The 24,306-nt window shown below is 49.3% G+C and overlaps 1 protein-coding gene across 4 annotated transcripts in view; it reads left to right on the forward strand.

The window, feature by feature from the left end:
- The window catches only part of AP1B1 (adaptor related protein complex 1 subunit beta 1), a 53,091-nt gene that overhangs the window by 15,126 nt on the left and 13,659 nt on the right, over positions 1–24,306 (forward strand). For 3 of the 4 annotated variants that reach the window (XR_014505969.1, XR_014505970.1, XM_083417603.1), the window contains exons 3-15: positions 279–384; positions 4,768–4,903; positions 5,373–5,618; positions 7,370–7,560; positions 9,686–9,907; positions 11,643–11,763; positions 12,413–12,508; positions 13,474–13,589; positions 14,740–14,905; positions 16,029–16,127; positions 17,115–17,374; positions 19,872–20,073; positions 23,470–23,610. Coding sequence is in view for 2 of the 4 variants with exons in the window: in XM_083417603.1 (XP_083273729.1) it covers positions 279–384; positions 4,768–4,903; positions 5,373–5,618; positions 7,370–7,560; positions 9,686–9,907; positions 11,643–11,763; positions 12,413–12,508; positions 13,474–13,589; positions 14,740–14,905; positions 16,029–16,127; positions 17,115–17,374; positions 19,872–20,073; positions 23,470–23,610 (2,102 nt within the window). In the remaining 2 variants the exon portion in view is untranslated. Of the gene's footprint in view, positions 1–278; positions 385–4,767; positions 4,904–5,372; positions 5,619–7,369; positions 7,561–9,685; positions 9,908–11,642; positions 11,764–12,412; positions 12,509–13,473; positions 13,590–14,739; positions 14,906–16,028; positions 16,128–17,114; positions 17,375–19,871; positions 20,074–22,711; positions 22,733–23,469; positions 23,611–24,306 lie in introns of all 4 variants that reach the window. The other variant, XM_083417602.1, reaches the window with a different exon arrangement.

Raw genomic sequence — 24,306 nt, forward strand, 5'->3', positions numbered from 1 at the left:
TTTTGGGTGTTCATAGCTTAAAGGTAGAGCATCTGCTTTATCTTCAGAAGGTCCCAGATTCAACCCCCAGGGGCATCTCCAGGTGGGGCTGGGAAAGACTGGCACCTAAGAGAGCTGCTGCCGGTCCGTGTTTGCAGTACTGTGCTAGACTGGGCTTCCTGTGCAAGCTACTGCACTTGAGTGCTGTCGTTCTGCCTGTTGGGGTACTTTCTCTAGGTGCTGACTGGGACCTCCTGCCACCTTGATTTAAACTTCCACGGTTTTTCCCTTCTCTCCAGGGGAGATATTTGAGCTGAAGGCTGAGCTCAACAGCGACAAAAAGGAGAAGAAAAAGGAAGCTGTGAAAAAGGTGATTGCGTCCATGACGGTGGGGAAAGATGTCAGGTATGTTGCCATTCTGGAGATGCGTTGGTCCAATATCTGAGCCAATCTGGGGTCTCCAAATACGGTCTTGGGCTACAGCTCCCATCAGCCCCAGCCAGCGCAACTGGGACTCAATGGCTGTGCTGGTGGATGCTCTGCCCCATTGCAGGTGCCCTCCCACTGAGCAGATTGCCTTCCCCATGGATTACATGGTAGATTATGCTTCACGGTGAAGCCCCAGCAACCGTTTCTCTTCCCCAGACTGCCTGCAGACTGTCTTACTTGCCAGAGTGGTGCATGCTCTGGTTATCTCCCGCTTGGACGACTGCAATGCGCTCTACGTGGGGCTACCTTTGAAGGTGACCCGGAAGCTACAACTAATCCAGAATGCGGCAGCTAGACTGGTATCTGGGAGTGGCCGCCGAGACCACATAACACTGGTCTTGAAAGACCTACATTGGCTCCCAGTACGATTCCGAGCACAATTCAAAGTGTTGGTGCTGACCTTTAAAGCCCTAAACAGCTTCGGCCCAGTATACCTGAAGGAATGTCTCCACCCTTATTGTTCAGTGCGGACACTGAGGTCCAGCTGTGAGGGCCTTCTGGCGGTTCCCTTCCTGCGAGAAGCGAGGTCACAGGGAACTAGGCAGAGGGCCTTCTCGGTAGTGGCGCCCACCCTGTGGAACACCCTCCCATCAGATGTCAAGGACATAAACAACTGACTTTTAGAAGACATCTGAAGGCAGCTCTCTATTGGGAAGTTTTCAATGTCATTTTGTATATGATGTAAGGCACCCAGAGTGTTCTCAAGAATCACAGCCATGCTTAAAACTACCCAGCCTAATAATAATGATGGTAATAATCATTATTATTAGGCTGGGTAGTTTTAAGCATGGCTGTGATTTTTGAGAACCTAAGAAGGGTCTGCTGATTCAGGCCACTGGCCCATCTAGGCCACCTTGATTCCCCAGTCGGAATCCCGCAAGCAGGACCCGAACACAAGAGCGCACTCCTGATTCATGTGGGAGGGAGTTCCACATTTCCACTATACGCTGCGTGTAGAAATCCTTTCTTTTGCCTGCCCTGAATCTTCTAACGTGAGTTCTGTCCACAAATTCCATTGTCATGAGAGCCGGGCTGAGAGATTCCTGGCCCTCGGCTCGCTGACACCATTCCCAGAATGATCATTTTGGGAATGAGAGAGAGGTGAGCAAGTGGTGGTTCTCACAAGGCCCTCTGCCTGGTTTCATTGACTTGATCTCTGGCCTTCCGCACTTAGCTGCCAACCGTCCCTTATTTGGCGGGAAAGTCCCTTATCCCAGCGCTGTGTCTCGCTGCTGTCCCTTATTGATGATGTCCCTTAAATTTCCCGGGTTTCAATGGAAGCATCTGTGTTGCTTGGCTGTGTTTCTTGGCTGCGTTGCTCACCCAATAAGGAGTCTAAGAACGACTGGGGGGTGGAGCTTGCATGCCTTGTGCCGATCAAATTGGCCGCGTTGCCTGGGGACTCGCCTTTGCTCAGCGCTTCCCAGCGGAGAGGTGACGGTGGATTTCCTTGCTGCATCCCCTTTGTCGGGTTGCTGCGCTGTGGGAACCACTGCTTGAGGTTTCATTTGGCTGCTGGCTGGGCTTTCTGCCTTTGGCTCAGAGGGGCTCAGAAGTTGAAGATACCTGTGCTGGGAAAATCCCTTATTTTGGCTGCTGGTCCCTTATTTTCAAATCTGTAAGTTGACAGCTATGCTTCTGCGCACCAGAGCTTCAAGCCATCAGCCTCTCTTCTAGTTAAAGATGTGTGGCGTAGGAATAATCCGGATTCCAGGCTTCTCTGTTTGGATTAAGGAGGTCGGCTTCGTCCTTGACCTTCAGGGAGCAGGACTCTTCGCACGTGCCGAGCATTTTGCGACTTTGAAATTGGACCAGGGAGCAATTCCGTTCATTTTTATTTATTTGACAAGGCCTGTATACCACTTGGTCATGGCAAAACCTCGAAGCGATTTAGAAATAGAACACTGAAACAGTTGAAAGCAACTATTTATAGAGCCCTCCTGCGGTGCCATGGGGTCAGCGCGTCTGGCTGTTAACCAGAAGGTTGGTGGTTTGATCCCACTCAGGGATGGTTGTGGGCAGAATTCCTGCACTACAGGGGGTTGGACTAGATGGCCCTCGGGGTCCCTTCCAACTCTACAATACTACATTCAAAAATGAATTAAACTCTAGGATAAGGAGGGCTGGGTGGGAAGCCCGCACCGAAATTAAAACACATGTCAACATGCCCGGATTGGCTTGCCTGAACAGAAATGTTTTTAGCAGGGACCAGAAAGTGCACAGCAAAGGCATCTATCTGATACCAATCGGCAGGGAGTTCCGAAGTGTCAGCATTGCTGCACTAAATACCGTATTTTTCGCTCTATAGGACACACACAACCATAGGACGCACCTTGTTTTAGAGGGGGAGAACAAGGGGGGGGGAATCTCCCCCTCTCTGCTCAGCGCCCCTTCAGCGAAGCGGCAGGAGAAACAGAGCCCCTTCCATTTCTCCTCCCGCTTGGCTGAAGGGGTGCTGCGCAGCTCTCCCTCTCTGCTGAAGCCGGGAGAGTCTTGCTCTCCCGGCTTCAGCGAAAGGAACCCGAAGCCTTTGGAGCGCAGCGCGAGGTCCCGCTGCGCTCCAAAGGCTTCAGGCGGCTATCCCTGAAGCCTGGAGAGCGAGAGCCTGGAGAGCGTTGCTTTCACTGAAGCCTGGAGTGTGCACCGACCCCTCTCACTCTCCAGGCTTCAGTGAAAGCAACATGTAGCCTCCGGAGCGCGGAGGGAGTGCTCCCTCTGCACTTTGAAGGCTTCGCATTGCCTTCGCTGAAGCCAAGGAGCCTGCATTCGCTCCATTTCCCCTTAATTTTTGGAGGGGAAAAAGTGTGTCCTATAGAGCGAAAAATGCGGTATATCATTTTCTTACAAAAGCGGAACGTGTATTTTGTGGCACGTGCAACTTTGCCAGTTCTGTAGATCAGAGCAGTCTAGTGGGGCATCAATGGGGTAAGACGACCTCACAGGTAAACTTGGTCCCAAGCTTTCATATACTAATAGTCACAACCTTGCACTTGGCCCGGGAGCAGATGAGCAACCAGTGCAGCTCTCTTGAGCAGAGGAGCTGTATTCCTTCCAGCAATTGCATAAGGGAAGCCCCACTTAGAGCATATTGCAACAATCCAGCCTTGAAGGAACCAATGCACGATAACAAGGAGGGAGGGAAAATGTAGTAGCCGGGGCCAGGAGGAGAGGCCTCTGAATGGTGAAGCCAGAGCAGTGAATCTCAACACAGGTACTGATTTAAAAAATGAGGATGAAAAAGTAACATTTAACTCTGCTTTCTCCAGCCTACTGCCCTCCATCTGTTCTGGGCTAGAAATCCTATCGGCCTCTGTTAGCACAGCTCTCTGGCTGGATTTCTTTGTGCAGGGAATTTTGGTTATGAACGTCAGGAGTGCCGTAGGAAGCATTCAGCGGTGTGATTGTCCAGTGGTCATTCTCTGCAGGAATATTGTAACCAAGCAACAGGCTGTCTGGACAGACTTAAGTTAGCAAAGCAGTTGCAAAGCCTTCAGGCAGATAGTCCAAATCTGGCACGGCAACCTGGGGAAAGTTAATATCTTTTTCTAGCTGGCCTGGTAGATTTGGGGATTCCTCGTCTTTCTCCGGTGGGGCGATGGGAGGAGAAATTGGTTCATCTCTTTCAGTACGGTCTGTACCAGGGCTTCCCAAACATGGGTCTCCAGCTGTTGTTGGACTACAACTCCCATCATCCCTAGCTAGCATGATGGGAACTGTAGTCCAAAGACAGCTGGCGACCCAAGGGAAGCCACACTGTCCTCAGCCGCTTTCTAGGTGTTCCCAGCCCTTACTGGATATGCCACTGGGGACTAAACCTTAGGACCTCCTGCATGAAAAGCAGACGGTCTACACCACCAAGCCCCAGCACTTGACGCCCCTGGAAAGTCTAGAAGCAGGACCTGGGTGCGAAATCAGCCCCCTCTCTACTCCCAGCAGCTGAAATTCAGAGGCATGCTGCCTCCAACATGGCTGCCTGTTGTCTTCCTGCTATAGACATCTGAAGGCTGCCCTGTATTGGGAAGTTTTTTAAAAAAAGTTTGACATTTTATTATGTTTTTATATGTGTTTTGGAACCCAGAATGGCCGAGGCAACTGAGCCAGATGGGCAGGGTATAAATAATGAAATCATCACCGTTATTACTATTATTTCCAAGGCTTACATTTTTCCTGGCCCGTTGACCAGCTGCTCTAAAACAGCACAAGGGTGTATGTGTTTATGTGTGTGTGTGTGTGTGTGTGTGTGTGTGTCCCCATCTGTATCCTGGTTCCTCACGCCGCCTGCCTGTTCTCCATTTCCAGCGCTCTCTTCCCCGACGTCGTGAACTGCATGCAGACGGACAATCTGGAGCTCAAGAAGCTGGTTTACCTGTACCTGATGAACTATGCCAAGAGCCAGCCAGACATGGCCATCATGGCTGTCAACACCTTTGTCAAGGTGAGTTGCAGGAGCAGCACCTGCTCTCTAAAGCATGGGTAGGCAAACTAAGGCCCGGGGCCGGATCCAGCCCAATTGCCTTCTCATTCCAGCCTGCGGATGGTCCAGGAATCAGCTTGTTTTTACATGAGTAGAATGTGCCCTATTATTTAAAATGCACCTCTGGGTTATTTGTGGGGCCTGCCTGGCGTTTTTACATGAGTGGAATGTGTGCTTTTATTTAAAATGCATCTCTGGGTTATTTGTGGGGCCTACCTGGTGTTTTCACATGAGTAGAATGTGTGCTTTTATTTAAAATGCATCTCTGGGTTATTAGTGGGTTATTATCTCTGGGTTTGCTGACCCTTGCTCTAAAGTTTTAAAAATGGAAGTGCCCATTTTCCCCAGTGAAAAAAAATTCACAAAATTTGAAAGCTGCCTGATTCTGAACCTTTTCCCAACTCTGCGATGCCTTTTCCATACCCTACAGGACTGCGAAGATCCCAACCCCCTCATCCGGGCCCTGGCAGTGCGCACGATGGGCTGTATCCGGGTCGATAAGATCACCGAGTACCTCTGTGAGCCGCTGAGGAAGTGCCTGAAGGATGAGGACCCTTACGTGCGCAAGACGGCGGCTGTTTGCGTGGCGAAGCTCCACGACATCAACGCGCAGCTGGTGGAGGACCAGGGCTTCCTCGACACCTTGAAGGACCTCATCTCGGACTCCAATCCTATGGTGATGGACCCCTTCTTGCCTGGGGGGGGAGGGAGGGAGGGGGGCTGTCCAGGCTGCTACTCCTCTGCCCCAGCTGAACCAAGATCCGCTAAAGGCTTTGGGTCCGGAGGGATTCCCAGGTAGTCGAAGGGAGGAGCTACTACTTAGATACTCGCTAAGTAAAGGAACCAGGGACGCGGGTGGCGCTGTGGGTAAAACCTCAGTGCCTAGGACTTGACGATCGCATGGTCGGCGGTTCGAATCCCCGCGGCGGGGTGAGGTCCCATCGTTCGGTCCCAGCTCCTGCCCACCTAGCAGTTCGAAAGCACTCTTAAGTGCAAGTAGATAAATAGGTACCGCTTTCTAGCGGGAAGGTAAACGGCGTTTCCGTGTGCTGCTCTGGTGCCGGTTCGCCGGGGCAGCTTCGTCACGCTGGCCACGTGACCCGGAAGTGTCTCCGGACAGCGCTGGCCCCCGGCCTCTTAAGTGAGATGGGCGCACAACCCTAGAGTCGGACACGACTGGCCCGTATGGGCAGGGGTACCTTTACCTTTTTAAGTAAAGGAACCAGCTGCAAAGAGTTCTTCTCCTCCGGTCCCTTACATGGTTAGCTCAAATGTGTAAGGGCCTTTGGGAATTGCTAGCGTCCATGATGGTTACCAAAAGCAAGGAAAGATAGCAGGTCAGGAATACGTCCCCCCTGATCTGCTGTCTTTCTGTCTGCAGCGCCTGGCCTGGAGCCAAACGTGCATCTTTGAAATGGAAGCAGTTGAGCGGCAAAAGGCTGCCTGCCGTCTTGCACGTTTAAGCAGCATTGGAGAAACGCCCAACCCGAGCGCTGCTCTCCCCCCCCCCGCCCCCGCTCCACGCTTCCTACATTTTTAAAAGGAACGTAATGAGAGAACTATCGGCCGCCTCTGCAAACCAAGTTCCAAATGAATTTTTAATTTAGGCCAAATGGCCTCGGATGCTCCTTGGGCCTGTGGGTTGCTGAGAGGAATAGCGGTCTTGCTAGGAAGCCTTGCTTCACGCAGCAATAGCATTCGGTTTAATTTTCTTTCTTTTTTGGGTGGGGGTGTGTTCTTTTCCACACATCTCTATACCCCCGGTGCCCCCAGGATGCTTTTCTGTGGAGATTTTTTTTTTTTTAGAGGCAAGAGCTGCCGAGAACTATTTGCCTGGTGAGGCCTACAAGACTTAGGCTACATTCACACCCTACATTTAAAGCACTATGGTACCGCTTTAAACAGTCATGGCTTCCTGCAAAGGATTCTGGGAACTCTGGTTTGTTATAGAGCAGGCACTGCCAAACTTGGCCCTCCAGCTGTTTTGGGACTACAATTCCCATCATCCCTGACCACTGGTCCTGTTAGCTAGGGATGATGGGAGTTGTAGTCCCAAAACAGCTGGAGGGCCAAGCTTGGCCATGCCTGTTATAGAAGAAACCTGCATTCCCCTCATGGAGCTACTATTCCCAGAGTTCCTTGGGAAAGAGAGATTGACTGATGGAGCACTCTGGGAATTATACTGAGCTAGACAGACCTGCAGCTGTAGCTCAGGTGGCAGAACATTTCCTTTGTATGCAGAAGGTCCCAGTTCAGCCCTCAGTATCTCAGTGGGCTCGGCAGGACTCCCGCCTGAAACCCTGGAGAGCTGCTGCCAGTCAGAGTAGGCAGTACTAAGCTAGATGGACTAACGATTTGACTCAGGATAAGGCAGCTTCCCATGTTCCTATTTTCACAGACGGGTGCTCTCTTTTGTTTTCCCCCCAGGTGGTAGCTAATGCTGTTGCAGCCCTCTCAGAGATAGCGGAATCTCACCCCAGCAGCAACCTGCTGGATTTGAACCCACAGTCCATCAACAAGCTGCTCACTGCCCTGAACGAGTGTACGGAATGGGGCCAGATCTTCATCCTTGACTGTCTGGCAAACTACATGCCCAAGGATGACCGCGAGGCCCAGAGGTGAGAGCTGCGGATTGGCTCACTTACTCGAGCCCCGTGTCGACCATGCTGCTTTGCAGGCACTGTTGTGTGAGATGCCCTTCCTTGCTCAAAGACAGCCCAGTCTGTGTGCAGTTTGTGTGTCTGTCTGTCTGTCTGTCTGTCTGTCCGTCCCATGCCTCTGTTTTTGTTATCAACGAAGCCAAATTCTTTACTGTAGCACTCTGCGCTTCGGAACACTGTACAGATTTTTTTGAGAAAGGGGAATCATGTTTAGAGGAAATGCAAATAAGAGGAGATATGGAGAAAGTGTTTTTATCCTTCTCTAGAACTCCTGGACAGGGTGGCGCTCTGGGTTAAACCACAGAGCCTAGGACTTTCCGATCAGAAGGTCGGCGGTTCGAATCCCCGCGACGGGGTGAGCTCCCATTGTTTGGTCCCAGCTCCTGCCAACCTAGCAGTTCGAAAGCACGTCAAAGTGCAAGTAGATAAATAGGTACCGCTCCGGCGGGAAGGTAAACGGCGTTTCCGTGCGCTGCTCTGGTTCGCCAGAAGCGGCTTAGTCATGCTGGCCACATGACCCGGAAGCTGTACGCCGGCTCCCTCAGCCAGTAAAGCAAGATGTGTGCCGCAACCCCAGAGGCGGTCACGACTGGACCTAATGGTCAGGGGTCCCTTTACCTTTACTAGAACTCCTGGACATTGGAACATCAGGGAAGATGAAAAAGAAGATTTATTTTAAACTATGGAATGCACTGCCCCAGGAGGCAGTGATGGCTACAGACTTGAATGATGTTAAAAGAGGATGAGAGAGAGTCAGGGAGGGCAAGTCTATCAATAGCTCCTACCCACAATGGCTATTCTTGGCTTCCCCAGTCGGAGGCTGCATGCTTCTGAATACCAGTAACTGATGGAAGCTTTGTATTTTTCTTTCTCCTCTTTCTCTTTGTTTTTTATTGTTTTTCTTTTCGTTTTTGTATTTTATTTTTATTGTATTTTTATTGTTTTTTATATTATTAATTTAAACATCTTTATTGAAAGTTCAAAGAGTACATAGTTATATGTGCACTAAACATGGTGAGACGTAAATAAAAGAGAGAAAAAGAGAAACAGCACCCGTGTAGAAGGGAAAATAAAGGGGAGAGGGAGGAAACCCAAAACTGTATACTTTACAAGGTTGTTATTGTACTTCACCAGATCTTAAACTACTACAGTATTTGTAAGAATGGATTCCAAATATCATTGAATTTATCCGTGGCAAGCCTGTTGTTTATATGCAAGTTGTTCATATGTTGCGAGTTCGTAGAAGTCTTCAATCCAATAATAGAAGGGAGACGCATTTTTATTTCTCCAATACATCAGTATCAGTCTTTTCTTTTTTTTAATAGAAATTTATTAGATATTTTATACTTATAAAAGAAAAACAGTAAAGGCAAAACAATATACACATTCAACAAACATCAACAACAAAAGAAATAAAAAAAAGAAAAAATGCAACAATACAACATAAGAAAAAACCCCACAAAAACACAAATCCAAATTTTTGTATCCAGATCTTTCATTAGCTTATTTCCTTGACTTCCTCACACCTCCCTTTTTTGTATTCTGGTTCAAATTATCTGATTCAACAAATCATTTCCCTCTTCTTCAATTTAGTCTGTAGTTTATCATAACATAATTTAACTTTCAATTTCCCAATTTAACACATTAGCACTTAATGTTCATATAATTCTTAATAACACTTCTGCTAAGACCTTATAATTTCATTCCAATATTCCAGTCTTTTTGCTGTGGTAAGGGCACGGAGAGTGTTTTTATTTGGATTAGTTTGTTTTTTTATTGTATTGTATGTTAAACAGTTTTATTTTATTTTCTTATTTTATTTTATTTTATTTTAAATGAAAAGAAATAGCTGGAAAATGCAGGTCCTGCTTGCTGGTTTCCTGAGCAGGGCTAGCATAGAGCACAACTCTTCATTTTCTTCCATTTCCCCAGATTACCCAATGGCTGCAGTGCAGGACCACAGAAAACAGGGTTTTGTTGGTTGCACCTAGGAGCTGGGCTGGTGGGTCAGTGGCTTTGTGAAAAATCTCCTCTGGCATTTGTCTGCTGCATCATCCTTTTCCTTCTCTTCCCCGCACTGCAGCATCTGTGAGCGAGTGACACCCCGGCTGTCCCACGCTAACTCCGCCGTGGTCCTCTCGGCTGTGAAAGTGCTGATGAAGTTCATGGAGATGCTCTCGAAGGACCTGGATTATTACGGCACTTTGCTGAAGAAGCTGGCTCCCCCGCTCGTCACCCTGCTGTCTGCTGAGCCAGAGCTGCAATACGTGGCTCTCCGAAACATCAACCTCATTGTGCAGAAAAGGTGATGGTGGATGCTCTGTTGGCTACAGGTGGGCAGGGTGGTTGGCAGTAGCACTGCTTCCAGGGATACAGCGAGATGCTCTCAGGCATGTAACTGGGCTTGTTGGGGGTTTTGGTAAAGAGATTTCCTTTTATAACAAATATAAAACAGAGAAGCTGTTGTAGCCACAGGTGAAAAACCAGAAGATGAGAAGGAAAACTATAAAACAGGCACCTGGGTTAAAATACCAAAGGCCATGGGAAATGATCCACAGTGAATTCAAAAAAATGTTTAAAAGTACTTTCCCAAAAAACCCAGAGTCCTTTCTGTTGGGGATAATTCAGACTGAAATTCCCAGGTGTCAAAAAAGGTTATTTATGTGTGCCACTACTTGCGGCCCGTGTTTTGTTAGCCCAAAAATGGAAAACGAGCAAGGTCCCAACCAAAGACGAATGGCAGCTTAAGTTGATAGAATATGCACAGCTTGCAGACTTAACATATTGAATAAGAGAACAAGAAGAACATACGTTTAGAGAAGATTGGAAGACTTTTATTGAATATGCGGGAAATAACTGTGTACAGCTGAAAACGCTGGCAGCATTAAGATAAAGATAAAGTGTAAATAAGTTATGATGGATGTAATAATGGAATACTGAATGCTATAGTTCTGTAAAATATGCAGGGATTTATGTTATGTAAAATGAACCATGGAAAGAGAAGAAGGGAAGTCATTGATATCTTAAGGATGTAAATATGTCAAGTATAGTTTGAGATTTGCCAGGTTTGTGACGAGGGCTGACTTGAAAATGATGGTTCCATTACAAAACGTAATTAAAGGAATTCCAGATCAAATGAAAAGTGTCTGGAGCTTCTAGACCTTGTCGAAATCTCAGATTATGCGTAGTTTTCTCCATTATAGCTATATTTCAGAGTGAGTGGTACCAAGCGCCCGATGTAAGATTTGGGGGCTGTTTTCCATTGAGTTGCAATTGCTATGCGAGCTGTCAAGATCATATATGACCTATGGGCATGTAAATATGTTTGTATAGAAGGTAGATCTTTCAACGGTCCAGAACTGACTTCCAACCTGCAACATGGGACCTACTTTTACAGTTTCACTTTTGATTGCCAATCAGAAGGTCGGCGGTTCGAATCCCCGCGAAGGGGTGAGCTCCTGTTGCTCGGTCCCAGCTCCTGCCAACCTAGCAGTTCGAAAGCACCTCAAAGTGCAAGTAGATAAATAGGTACCGCTCCAGCGGGAAGGTAAACGGCGTTTCCGTGCACTGCTCTGGTTCACCAGAAGCAGCTTAGTCATGCTGGCCACATGACCCGGAAGCTGTACGCCGGCTCCCTCGGCCAATGAAGCAAGATGAGCGCCGTGACCCCAGAGTCGGCCACAACTGGACCTAATGGACAGGGTCCTTTACCTTATAATTACTGTACCGGTGCTAACGAGGCACACGATTCATCCTAACATAACACTTCCGAGAGCAGTGTTGCCTAATAGCTCAGTCAGTATAGCACGAGACTCTTAATCTCAAGGTTGTGGGTTTGAGCCCCACATTGGACAAAAGATTCCTGCATTGCAGGGGGTTGGCCTAGATGACCACCACGGTCCCTTCCAACTCTACCATTCTATAATATTACTAAATGAAACCATCTGATTTATTTATTTTTACTTTGCAATCTATAAGTTGCACAGCTGGGTATGTTTCTTCTCCGGGTCTCTTGATCGCATCTTTTCCTCTTCTCCCAGACCTGAAATCCTCAAGCACGAGATGAAAGTCTTCTTTGTGAAGTACAACGACCCAATCTACGTCAAACTGGAGAAGCTGGATATCATGATCCGCCTGGCATCGCAGGCCAACATTGCACAGGTAAATCCTCTTTTCTCTCTTCCTCCCCACCCCCCAAATTTGCTTCGGAGTCTCCACTGCCCTGCAAAGGTTAGGACTGAAAGGAATTGAAGTCCCGCAAGATCTGGAAGGCACCCTCTGTTGGGGAAGGCTGAAGCCAGCTATTGTCTCTAAAGAACGCATTCCACTCTTCTTTTCCTTCCTGCCCCAATTTTTCAGCGTGTGCATTTTCTAGCTGCCACTCAGCATTCCAAAGTTACTGAGCATGCTCTGTCCTGGGCTTGCTTTTTGCCCCACGTCTTCTGATAAAACGGCCTCGGTCCTGTATACCTGAAGGAGCGTCTCCACCCCCATCATCTAGCCCGGACACTGAGATTCAGCTCCAAGGGCCTTCTGGCGGTTCCCTCACTGCGAGAAGTGGAGCTACAGAGAACCAGGCAGAGCGCCTTCTTGGTAGTGGCGCCTGCCCTGTGGAACGCCCTCCCAGCAGATGTCAAGGCAATAAACAACTATTTTACTTTTAGAAGACACCTGAAGGCGGCCCTGTTTAGGGAAGTTTTTAATGTCTGATGCTGTATTGTTTTTTATATTTGATTGGAAGCCGCCCAGAGTGGCTGGGGAGACCTAATCAGATGGGCGGGGTATAAATAATAAATAATTATTATTATAGGTGCTTGCCGAGTTAAAGGAGTACGCAACAGAAGTCGATGTGGACTTCGTGCGGAAAGCCGTCCGGGCGATTGGCCGGTGTGCCATTAAGGTTGAGGTGAGCTAAGGTGTGGTCCAGAACATCTGGCGGGCACCAGTTTGGGGGAGGCTGGCATCTATCCAGGAGAGTGGCCTGATTCTGCAAAAGGCTTCACTTCAAACATACTTGGCTTTCCAAGCATTTAGAGGCTGCAAGTAGCAAAGCACAAATGAATTTTGCATTATGTGTTGTGAACCTCCCCCCCCCCCCCTTTCTCTTTTTGGGGAGGGTGGGGGCTGAAGACATTAGGGAGAGGAACAGAGAGTGCTCTTGCACTCGAATCGTCCGTGCAGACTTCGCTTTGGGGCACCTGGTAGGCCCCTATGAAAACAGGATGCTGGATTCACTGGCCTGATCCAGCACATTTTTCTGACGTCCGGTCGATCTTGGCTCAAAGGGGGTTTGACCTTTACAGAGCCTTCCAACATTGGCATTCATTTTTCGAGGCAAGCGGTGTCCGTAGTGCTGGAGATCAACACGTCTTTGCGCAGGGAGCCAGCTTTTTCAAAATACAGTGGATGCTCAGGTTGTGAACGTTCGCAACCCGCAGTGCCGCGTCTGCACATGTGTGGGTTGTGATTCGACGCTTCTGCACATGCGCGGCCGCCAAAACCCAGAAGTAACCCATTCCGGTACTTCCCGGTTTCGGCGCATCCGTAACCCGAAAAAACGCAACCTGAAGCGTCTGTAACCCGAGGTATGACTGTAACAGCGTTGGAGGCATTTCTCATAGCATGGGGACCCTGCCTCCCCCTTCCCAGTTGGTCTTCTCTAGTGTGCAGAAGGCTGCATGTGACTCTTGTTTTGTTGCAGCCAGGAAATTCCTGGCTTTCCTGCTGCTGACATCCCACCCTTGCTGGGAGATAACCTAGGTGTCCTTTAACTTCCCTGTTTAAAAGCAAGCATCCGTAGTTTCTCCTAAGCCTCTTGGCTAAACCCCAGTTCCTCTCCACACAACCCCCTTTCTCTTTCTTCCTGCCCAGCAATCGGCAGAGCGTTGTGTAAGCACCTTGCTTGACCTCATCCAGACCAAGGTCAACTATGTGGTCCAGGAAGCCATTGTCGTCATCAAGGACATCTTCCGCAAGTACCCCAACAAGTAAGAAGCCCCCCTTGAAAAGTTACCATCTTGATGACACATGCAAACATTTTATTATTTATTACACTTATTCGTTGCTGTTTTTAAAACTGGTGGTTTGGGATAGCTCAAGTCGGTAGAGCACGAGACTCTTAATCTCAAGGTCACGGCTTTGAGCCTCACGTTGGGCAAAAGATTCCTGCGGTGCAGGGGGGTTGGACCAGATGTCCCTTGGGTGTCCCATGATTCTGTGAGAAGGCAGTAATAATAATAATAATAATAATAATAATAATAATAATAATTTTTATTTATGCCCTGCCCTCCCCAGCCAAGGCCAGGCTCAGGGCGGCTAACAAGCCATAATAAAAACAAGTTGAATGAATACAACTTAAAAACAAAATTAAAATACAACATAAAAATATTGAAACATTAAAATGCAGCCTCATCACAGGAGGAGAAAGGAAAAAGAAAGAGAGGGAGGGAATCAAATTGGCTCCAAGCCAAAGGCCAGGTGGGACAACTCTGTCTTACAGGTCCTGCGGAAAGAAATCAGATCCCGCAGGGCCCTGGTCTCATGAGGCAGAGCGTTCCACCAGACCGGAGCCAGTGTTGAAAAGGCTCTGGCTCTGGTTGAAGCTAATCTAACTTCCTTAGGGCCCGGGACCACTAGGGTGTTGCTATTTATGGACCTTGAGGCTCTCCTTGGGGCATACCGGGAGAGGCGGTCCCGTAGGTACGAGGGTCCTAGGCCGTGATACATGAGCAATGATAATGATACAATGAAACCTATCCAGAAATATAGAGCCTTCGATTTTTCTTTTATTTATATGTTTTGCATCAGAACTGGCTCTTGATGACACGGGATGCCCAGCACATGCAGAGCTAGTTCTTGGCCTTTGAAAGGATCTATCCTGTTGTTCAGAGGCATTCCTATCCTACTTTTCCACGAAGGGCCCTTACATAGTTCTTTTTTTCTCTCTCTCCTTATTTAATCCCCCAGAACAGCCTTGTAAGGTAGGTCAGGCTGAGCAGGGGCAGTCGGCCGAATGGTGGGATTTGAACCCTGGTCCTCTCCCGGGTCGTAATCTGACGCTTCTCTAACCGCTGCGCTGCACTTGCTTCTCCGCTGTCTCTTAACTCCTCCCACCCCTCCTGTCCCCCCGACACGCAGGTACGAGAGCGTGATCGCCACCCTGTGCGAGAACCTGGACTCCCTCGACGAACCTGAGGCTCGGGCAGCCATGATCTGGATTGTGGGCGAATACGCAGAGCGCATAGACAACGCGGACGAGCTTCTGGAGAGCTTCCTCGAAGGCTTCCACGACGAAAGCACCCAGGTGAGACGGGGCAGAGTCTCCCAGGTGGGGTGGCTGAGGATTAGGCAGCAAAGGCTGCAACGATTCCCTCCAGATTTCCCCCCACGGTGCCTTGCCTCCCCCAAGCAGCCAACCCGTGAAGATCTTGCACCCCTCCAGGAACCCTAGTGGTTGTGTCTTGGGCGATGCACCTCTCAGGTTGCACGTCAACTTCATTGGCACCTCCTGTAGATGCCCGTCAACAGTTCTGATAATCAAGATATTTCTCTTCCTTAATTTATAACTAGTATCTTGTAAACTTCGGCTCAACCTTGCATTTGGCACTGCCTAGCCAACCTTGGCTCAGCCTTGCATTTGGCACTTTGATCACCAAAGAATGGATGCTTTTGAGTTACGGTGCTGGAGGAGACTCTGGAGAGTCCCATGGACTGCAAGAAGATCAAACCTCTCCATTCTTAAGGAAACCATCCCTGAGTGCTCACTGGAAGGACAGATCCTGAAGCTGAGGCTCCAATACTTTGGCCACCTCATGAGAAGAGAAGACTCCCTGGAAAAGACCCTGATGTTGGGAAAGATGGAGGGCACAAGGAGAAGGGGACGACAGAGGACGAGATGGTTGGACAGTGTTCTCGAAGCTACCAACATGAGTCTGACCAAACTGTGGGAGGCAATGGAAGACAGGAGTGCCTGGCGTGCTCTGGTCCATGGGGTCACAAAGAGTCGGACACGACGAAATAAATGACTAAACAACAACAACAAAGCAAAGTGCTCAGCCCAGCCCAGCTTCATGCAGCCTCCCAGTTTAGGGGAGTTAGAACAATAAAACAATGAGATAAAACAATAAATGAAAACAACAAAACGAAGCACTAAAAGGAGTTATGAAATAAAATGGAAGAGGGGATAAAAACGAATGCTAAGGGTTGGTTATAGAGCAGAAACTTGCCTTAGAGTTGGCCTTGGAGCTCAAAACCCTGCTTCAAGCATTCAGCAGCCATCTTCCTCCTAGATGCCCCCTTTCCGTCCTGCAGCCTCCCGTTCAGACTGCTTGTGCCAATTTCTTCCAGGATGGTAGCAGTAGAACGCCAGCTGTTGCATGCAGAAGATCCCAGGTTCAGTCCGCCTTTTTTTCTTTCGTCCACTGCAGGTGCAGCTGCAGCTGCTGACGGCCATTGTGAAGCTTTTCCTGAAGAAGCCCACCGAGACCCAGGAGCTGGTCCAGCAGGTCCTCAGCCTGGCTACACAGGTAGGGGAAGAAGAGGTGGCCTCGCTTTGCCTTTGTAAACCTGGAGGCCCCCTTTATGTCCTTGCAGGGGTTCTGCAAGGTAGCCAGTGGTGCCGAAGCTTTGTCAGCCTGGACGACCTCCTGAGGACCACATGCCAGGGGTGGGAGGGGCCAGAAGCAAAAGTGGGCGGAGCTACAGATGCAAATTTGACCCTCTGTACACTAGAGGCTAGTTTCTACGCAACAGTTGCACGCTCCTTTCCCCCCTTCATCCAGGGAAAGCAAGAGGCACGACTGGAGTTCAGGGACACTTCCAAGCCAGGAGAAAACACTCCAAGGAAGGGGGTGGTGACCTGAGGAGAGACTTAAGATCCAGACTTATTCATTTATTACATTTATATACCAAGGGCGGTTCACAGAGTGAAATACAGCCGTACCTCGGAAGTCAAACGGAATCCATTCCGGAAGTCTGTTCTGTTCGACTTCCAAAACCAAAACGTGGCTTCCTGTTGGCTGCAGGAAGCTCCTGCAGCCAATCGGAAGCCGTGCCGGATGTTCAGCTTCCAAAAACCATTCGAAAATTGGAACACTCACTTCCGGGTTTCGATCATTCGAGAGCCGATTTGTTTGGGAGCCAAAGCGTTTGAGATCCAGGGTACGACTGTACAAGATAAAACACAAGCAAATGATTAAACAGTTTTAAACTTGCCCTGGATTTATGTTCATCGCTTTAAATGCTTTCAGGCCTTTTTTTTTTTTTTTTTTGGCAGTCACAAGGACTAGAAACTTTGCTTTCTTTTTAAATGAGAAGTGTCAGCACTCTGACATCTGGCCCCTGCAAGGATGAGAAAGAGTGAGGCAGAGCGGCCTGCATCTATTAAGATATCCAGTGTGTTAACTGACCTCTGGGCAGGTTTGGAGAGCCCCTGGTGTGAAAACACACAAACACACACACATGCTCCTTTCCTTGTCTCCCCCCCCCCCCCCCCTGCGGCTCCCACCACTTAGGATTCGGATAACCCCGACTTGAGGGACCGTGGCTACATCTATTGGCGCCTGCTCTCTACTGATCCTGTGGCAGCCAAGGAGGTGGTTCTGGCAGAGAAGCCACTCATCTCTGAAGAGACGGACCTGATTGAGCCAACTCTGCTGGACGAGCTGATCTGCTACATCGGCACACTGGCCTCCGTCTACCACAAGCCCCCCACTGCCTTCGTGGAGGGGAGCAGAGGCATCGTCCATAAGAGCCTCCCTCCGCGGACAGGATCGTGAGTACTCTTTGGTGGCAGTGGTGGATGTGCAGGGAGAGGTGGTTCTGTTGTTCCTCTCTACAGTCCACTTGGTCTTTGGCTCTCTTTTTTTCATCCTATTTATAAAAATACCGTATTTTTCGCTCCATAAGACGCACCTGACCATAAGACGCACCTAGTTTTTAGAGGAGGAAAACAAGAAAAGAAATATTCTGAACGAAACAGTGGGTGCATGATTTTTGTGGTTCATGCTGTGGCCACAGACATGTGATCTGATGTTGAATTTGGGGTGACCCAATGCAAAAATCCTGAGGATCCACTTGGATCCGTGCTTTGTAACCACGTTTTTGCGCCATTGTGGCCCCAGGCAACAGCGGGTGCGTGATTTGTTTGTTGCAGGCTGTAGCCATGCACATGCTACGTGATCTGATGGTGAATTTGGGGTGACCCAATGCAAAAATCCTGAGAATCCATGTGGATCCGTGCTTTGTAACCACATTTTTGCACCATTGCAGCCCCAGGAAACATTTTTTTGGTGTAGGCTATAGCCATGGACATGCTTACATACCGCCAAAATCTAGAGTGGTTTGCAATGATTATGCATAACGCCATACAAGAGAAAGCATATAAAAAAAGAAACCAGCAAACTGTTAGGGAAAGGAGTGTTCGGCATTCCCTGCAGAATAGGAAGGGTTTTCGGCAGGTGTTGGCACAGATGGCGCCTGCTGGATTTCTAGTGGCAGAGAGTTCCACAGGGCCGGGCCAACGGCACAGAAAAGGCTCAGTTTCCCGCTGTTGCCTTGCCAACTCGAGGAACGGCCAGATGATCCAACTGATCAAGCTTGGGATACAAGGGTTCGGGTGGTCCCTGAGGCACCCTGGACCTAAGTCATTCAGGACTTTACAAATGAATGCCTTGAGTAGTAGGGGGTGCAGCTGGTGCAGGTGCTTTAAGAGCCATGTCTCGTGTTGCTTGCCAGATGCCCCCGTCAGCAGCAGTCTGGCCTCCGCATTCTGCACCAGCTGGAGCATCCAAACCAGGCCCAAGGGCAGCCCTGCATAGAGGATGTTGCAGTGATTAGCCTCAAGGTTACCAATACATTGACTACTGTGGTTGTAGCCAATGTAGCACAAGGCTGAAATCACTTAGCAGTCCATGTGTCCCACGGGCGAAATGTGCTGTGCCAGCAAAACGTCACTGTGCCAGATTGCCGGAAACTTCGCTGCACAGTAGATTTCACAATCTCTTTCATAGCCGGTTTCCGCTAGCCACAACTTCTGCATTGGGTTCCACCCGTCTGCTGGTGCAAGAGACCCTGGGGTAGGGTGGCTGGGTAGCAGAAATAGACACACACTTTTTCTTTTGGGGGGGGGGTTAAAATATTTTTTTATTAATTTTTCACAGTTACATTTTCACAAGTGAAAACAGTAATTAACTCACATTTCTACCAAATCTAAATTTATACAAGTACCTTTTCACGAACCTTCTCTTTGAGTCCAGAGATCCAGAGAAAGACACACTCTTGAGTCAGTGGTTCCCAAACTCCCCTCCGCACCCCACCCCAGGCCACTTGGAAATTGCTCATGGTCTCCGTAGACTGCAGTTGCTACAGCAGGCAGAATAATCATTAAGCCATGTGCTGGACGAGATCCTGTATGGTACATAATTGGGTTTTTATTGCTGATTTTTATTTTTATTCCATTGAATTCGGATCAGGATACAATAAAATGCATTATGAGAAATGAAAAAAGCGATAAAAATGCAATTAACCATCACGCAGCATCTCGCCCAGTGTATTATAATCACTACGGCAGACAGAAAATTCACTGATTATATATGAATACAGTGGTGCCCCGCAAGACGAATGCCTCGCAAGACGGAAAACCCGCTAGACGAAAGGGTTTTCCGTTTTGGAGGTGCTTCGCAAAACGAATTTGCTATGGGCTTGCTTCGCAAGACGAAAATGTCTTGCGAGTTCTGCGGGGGTTTTTTTCCCTCCCCCCCTTTTTCCCAAGCCCCAAAGCCGCTTAACAGCTGTTCGCTAAACCGCTTGACAGCTGATCTAAGCCGCTTATCAGCTGATCTAAGCCGCTAATAGCCTTTTAGCAGCTAATCCGCTAATCCCTTAAACCTTTAATAGCCGCTAATAGCCTTTTAGCAGCTAATCCGCTAATCCCTTAAGCCTTTAATAGCCGCTAATAGCCGCTAAACCGCTAATAGCGCTAATCCGCTAATGGGCTTGCTTCGCAAGACGAAAAAAACCGCAAGACGAAGAGACTCGCGGAACGGATTCTTTTCGTCTTGCGAGGCACCACTGTATTTTATGCAGGCATGCAATGAAACACACGCACACACACTCCAAAAAAATGAAGCATGCAAACCGCTGGTGGAACATGTGCCACAGTTTGCGTACTCCTGATCTGTGTCTCTTTCTTTGGAAGGAAGGAAGCAGGCCATTTTAAAATTGTCGTCTTCGTCTCTTCCCCACCACCCCACCCTATACTATGAACACAGGAGCGAAAGCGCTGAGAGCCCGGATGTTGCTCCAGCGGGCGCCCCCCAGGCTGAGCAGCCAGCGGTCATCCCGACACAAGGGGACCTCCTGGGAGACTTGCTGAACCTTGACCTGGGACCCCCCGTGAGCGGCCCTCCCGTTGCCACCTCGTCGGTGCAGATGGGCGCCGTTGACCTTCTCGGCGGTGGCTTGGACAGCCTGGTAAGCCCTAATCCTGCCCTCCTGAGGATTTGCAACTGAAGAGAGCGTGGCGTTTTCATTGGAGGACTTTGAATCCTCGAAAACAGCAGCATTAAGTGTGGCCGCTGACGTTATGCTCTGTTGCTGTTGGTTCCCTGTCTGCACATGTTTCACGCTGCCTGTGTGTTTTAAGACTGTGTGTAGATATACAGCCGTGTCCAGCTTAAGTAATACTGAGAGGACCCACTGAAATTAATGGACCCAAGTTGGGCCGCGTTCATACATTTAAAGCTATGGGATACCACTCCAAACAGCCATGGCTTCCCCGCAAAGGATTCTGGGAATTCTCCTTGAGAGTTATTACTAAGCCCTTCTATTCCCCTCCGGTAGCCACGGTTTCCAGGGCGGTTTAATGGTCAATCTTCCTTCCCTGGAAACTGGGAATTGTAGCTCTGTGTGGGTAATGGGGGAGTCTCTCCTAACAACGCCATTAACAAACGACAGCTCCCAGAATTCTTTGGGGGAAGCCATGACTGTTTAAAGTGGCACCGAAGGGCTGAAGACATAACCTCTTCGCTCTTGCCTTTTCAGCACGATTTGTATGTTTCAGGAGCTGCCTCGTTTTTTGTTATTGTCCGTTGTTTCTAATCGTGTTTTAATTCAGTAACCCGCTCTGGAACATTAGGGTGGAGGGCAGGTAATAGATAACAGCAGCAGCAGCCTCAGCAGCAGTAACAACAACAGTCGTAGTTAACAGTAAGAATAAAAATAAATAATGTGCAGTCTGAATGTGGACTTAGCCTACATTGGCTCCCAGTACGTTTCCGAGCACAATTCAAACTGTTGGTGCTGACCTTTAAAGCCCTAAACGGCCTCGGTCCAGTATATCTGAAGGAGCGTCTCCACCTCCATCGTTCTGCCCGAACACTGAGGTCCAGCTCCGAGGGCCTTCTGGCGGTTCCCTCACTGCGAGAGGCCAAGTTACAGGGAACCAGGCAGAGGGCCTTCTTGGTAGTGGCTCCCACCCTGTGGAACGCCCTCCCATCAGATGTCAAAGCGATAAACAACTACCTGACATTCAGAAGACATCTGAAGGCAGCCCTGTTCAGGGAAGTTTTTAATAAGTGACATTTAGTGTATTTTTCATCTTTGTTGGAAACCGCCCAGAGTGGCTGGGGAAACCCAGCCAGATGGGCGGGGTACAAATAATAAATTATTATTATTATTATTATTATTATTATTATTATTATTATTAGCTGTGTCCTTTCATTTTCCTACTCTGAATATGACTTAAAACAACTGGACACAATCCATTAATCTTTGGTCCCGTGTGCACAGAGAGGCAGCTGAGGAATCTGTCCTTTCTCACACCTTTTTTGGATCAGGGCGGCCAAAAGGTGCCCGCTAGATGTTGCCCGGGGTCTCATCACACCCCCAGGCAACATATCCCAGTGGTCAGGGATGATGGGAACTGTCGTCTTATCTGGAGGGCATCAGGTTGGCCACCGTCCACTTTAGGACATAAATGGTTAGGTATGCATGGGCAGGGGACGCGGGTGGCGCTGTGGGTAAAACCTCAGTGCCTAGGGCTTGCCGATCGCATGGTCGGCGGTTCGAATCCCCACGGCGGGGTGAGCTCCTGTCTTTCGGTCCCAGCTCCTGCCCACCTAGCAGTTTGAAAGCACCCCTAAGTGCAAGTAGATAAATAGGTACCGCTTTATAGCGGGAAGGTAAATAGCGTTTCCGTGTGCTGCGCTGGTGCTGGCTCGCCAGAGCAGCTTCGTCACGCTGGTCACGTGACCCGGAAGTGTCTCCGGACAGCGCTGGCCCCCGGCCTCTTAAGTGAGATGGGCGCACAACCCTAGAGTCGGACACGACTGGCCCGTATGGGCAGGGGTACCTTTACCTTTACCTTTTATGCATGGGCAGTGGAGGATGAGCCCCTTTTCGCAAGGCTGGCAGGGACACGAACTCAAAGCTCCGCTGGGAGTTGGCAGAGGCGAAACTGTTCAGTGCGAACGATTCCCAGTATAGCTGAAGGAGCGTCTCCGCCTCCATTGTTCAGCCACTGAGGTCCAGCTCCGAGGGCCTTCTGGCGGTTCCCTCACTGCAAGAAGTGAAGCTACAGGGAACCAGGCAGAGGGCCTTCTCGGTGGTGGCACCTGCCCTGTGGAACGCCCTCCCCTTAGATGTCAAGCAAATAAACAACTATCTGACTTTTAGAAGACATCTGAAGACAGCCCTGTTTAGGGAAATTTTAAATGTTTGATATTTTATCGTATTTTTAATACTCTGTTGGGAGCCGCCCAGGGTGGCAGGGGAAACCCAGCCAGATGGGTGGGGTATAAATAAATTATTATTATTATTATTATTATTATTATTATTATTATTATTATTTATAACGGGCAGGGCAGAGCAGAGGGGGTGCTGCGTTCTTCTTGTGGGGAGCTGTCTTGTAGCGCTGTGGCTGATAGCATCTGTGTGTTGTAGTCTTGAGTGACTAACCTCTCTTTCACCCCTTCTTGTTTTGTCTCTTTCCCTCCTCCCCCCCCCCCCCCAAATCCTGGCTATTCTCTCCCTCCCTCCCTCTCTCTCTCTCTCTCTCTCTCTCTGCATGTGGCTGTCTCTTCTCTTCCAACTTGCCTGCTGCTTCTTGGAGATGGGGGACGAAGCTGAAGGGGTATGGTCCAGCCCTCTTACTAGCTTTCCCTTCAGTGAGACACCCCCTTCCTCCCCACCCTTCCCTCCACTCTTTCCTGCTGGGAAACTGGGGCTGGGGGGGCGGGCTGGGGAGGACGAGGTGGATGGTACTCTTAGCAGTATTAATTGCCTTCTACCTGATCATCTCAAAGTGTGAAGTACACTAAAAATGCAACAAACCAGATCTATCTAAATACGTAAATTAGTCTGACCCAACAGGCATGTGTGTGTGTGTGTGTCTCTGTGTGTGTTAATGGCATGTTATTGGGAGAATCCCCCCCCCCCCCGTGTGTGAGTTTATTCATCCTGTGTGTATGTGTAAATGCAGAGAAGGTCTGCAGCTCATGTCCTTCACAAGCTCCCAGATTCCAGCCCTGGTTCGACTCCAGGTAGGGCTCAGAATTTGTCCTGCCTGAAACCTCAAAGAGCCTCTACCTGTCTATATAGACAAGGCTGGAGGTAGATGGACCAATGGTCTGATTCAATATTAGGCAGATTTCTATAAAAGCTTGTGCATTTGCCTCTTCTTGTAAGTCACGAAGTGGCCCTTCCCGAAGGGGTGCCAACTGCTGCAGCTCTGTGTAATGTCTCTTGCTCCTCTGCTCCCTACTCTTAAGCCACCTCCTGTAGGCACATGTCTCGCCCCCCCCCCCCCCCACTGCCTTTGGAGTTGCCTCTGTGAACTTGTAACATCTTGGTGTCTTTGTCTCCCTGCAGATGGGAGGCCCCAGTTTTGCAGCGCCCAGCGCGGTCATGCCCTCCAACTTGGGAGCGCCCCTGGGCGGGGGCTTGGGAGACCTCTTCGACCTGGCCGGCGGCGTGGGAACATTGTCCGGGTCCTACGTAGCTCCCAAAACGGTGAGTAGCACTGGCCCCCGAGGAGTGCCGGGGGCCAAGTGGCTCCCAATACCATTGCTTGTAAGATGCCTAGCACCTCTCTGTGGGTAATGGGCTTCTTTGCTTTGGCTAGACCCAATGGTAGGGCCGGCCACAACAGGGAATGAGAAGGCCTGAGCTCCCTAGGTGCTCCATGAGTGCATTGGACTAGAGAAGGGATGGGGAACGTCTGTGACCCTCCAGATGTTGTTGGACTCCAGCTCCCATCAGCTCCCCCAAGCCGCATGACCCGTGGTGAAGAATAATGGGAACTGTAGTCCAACAGCTTCTGGAGGCCACAGATATCCCCCATCCCTGACCTGGTCTGAGGCTCTCCTGGAGCTCCCAGTGAGTATCAGGTTCTCTCATACGCTGTTGGGGCCGGCCCTACCATTTGGTCATCATCCCTGATTATTGACCATGGTGGTTGGAGCTGATGGGAATTGGAGGACTACATATTCCCCATCCCTAGACTAGTGTGGGGTTATGTAACTTCTGCATTCACTAGTTCCCCCATCAGCAGCAAAATCCACAGATTATTGTTATTATTTATTGCGTCAAAAAGTGCTAAGCACTGTAGAGTAGTTTAAAAAACCAAGCCCTCCTAAGTAGACTTACAGTTGAGAGGGATGAGGTGCTATCCAATGTCAGCCATACTCTGAGCAGTCAGTGGGGTTG

Source organism: Podarcis tiliguerta, assembly GCF_965153285.1.
Source record: "Podarcis tiliguerta genome assembly, chromosome: 16".
NCBI lineage: Eukaryota > Metazoa > Chordata > Lepidosauria > Squamata > Lacertidae > Podarcis > Podarcis tiliguerta.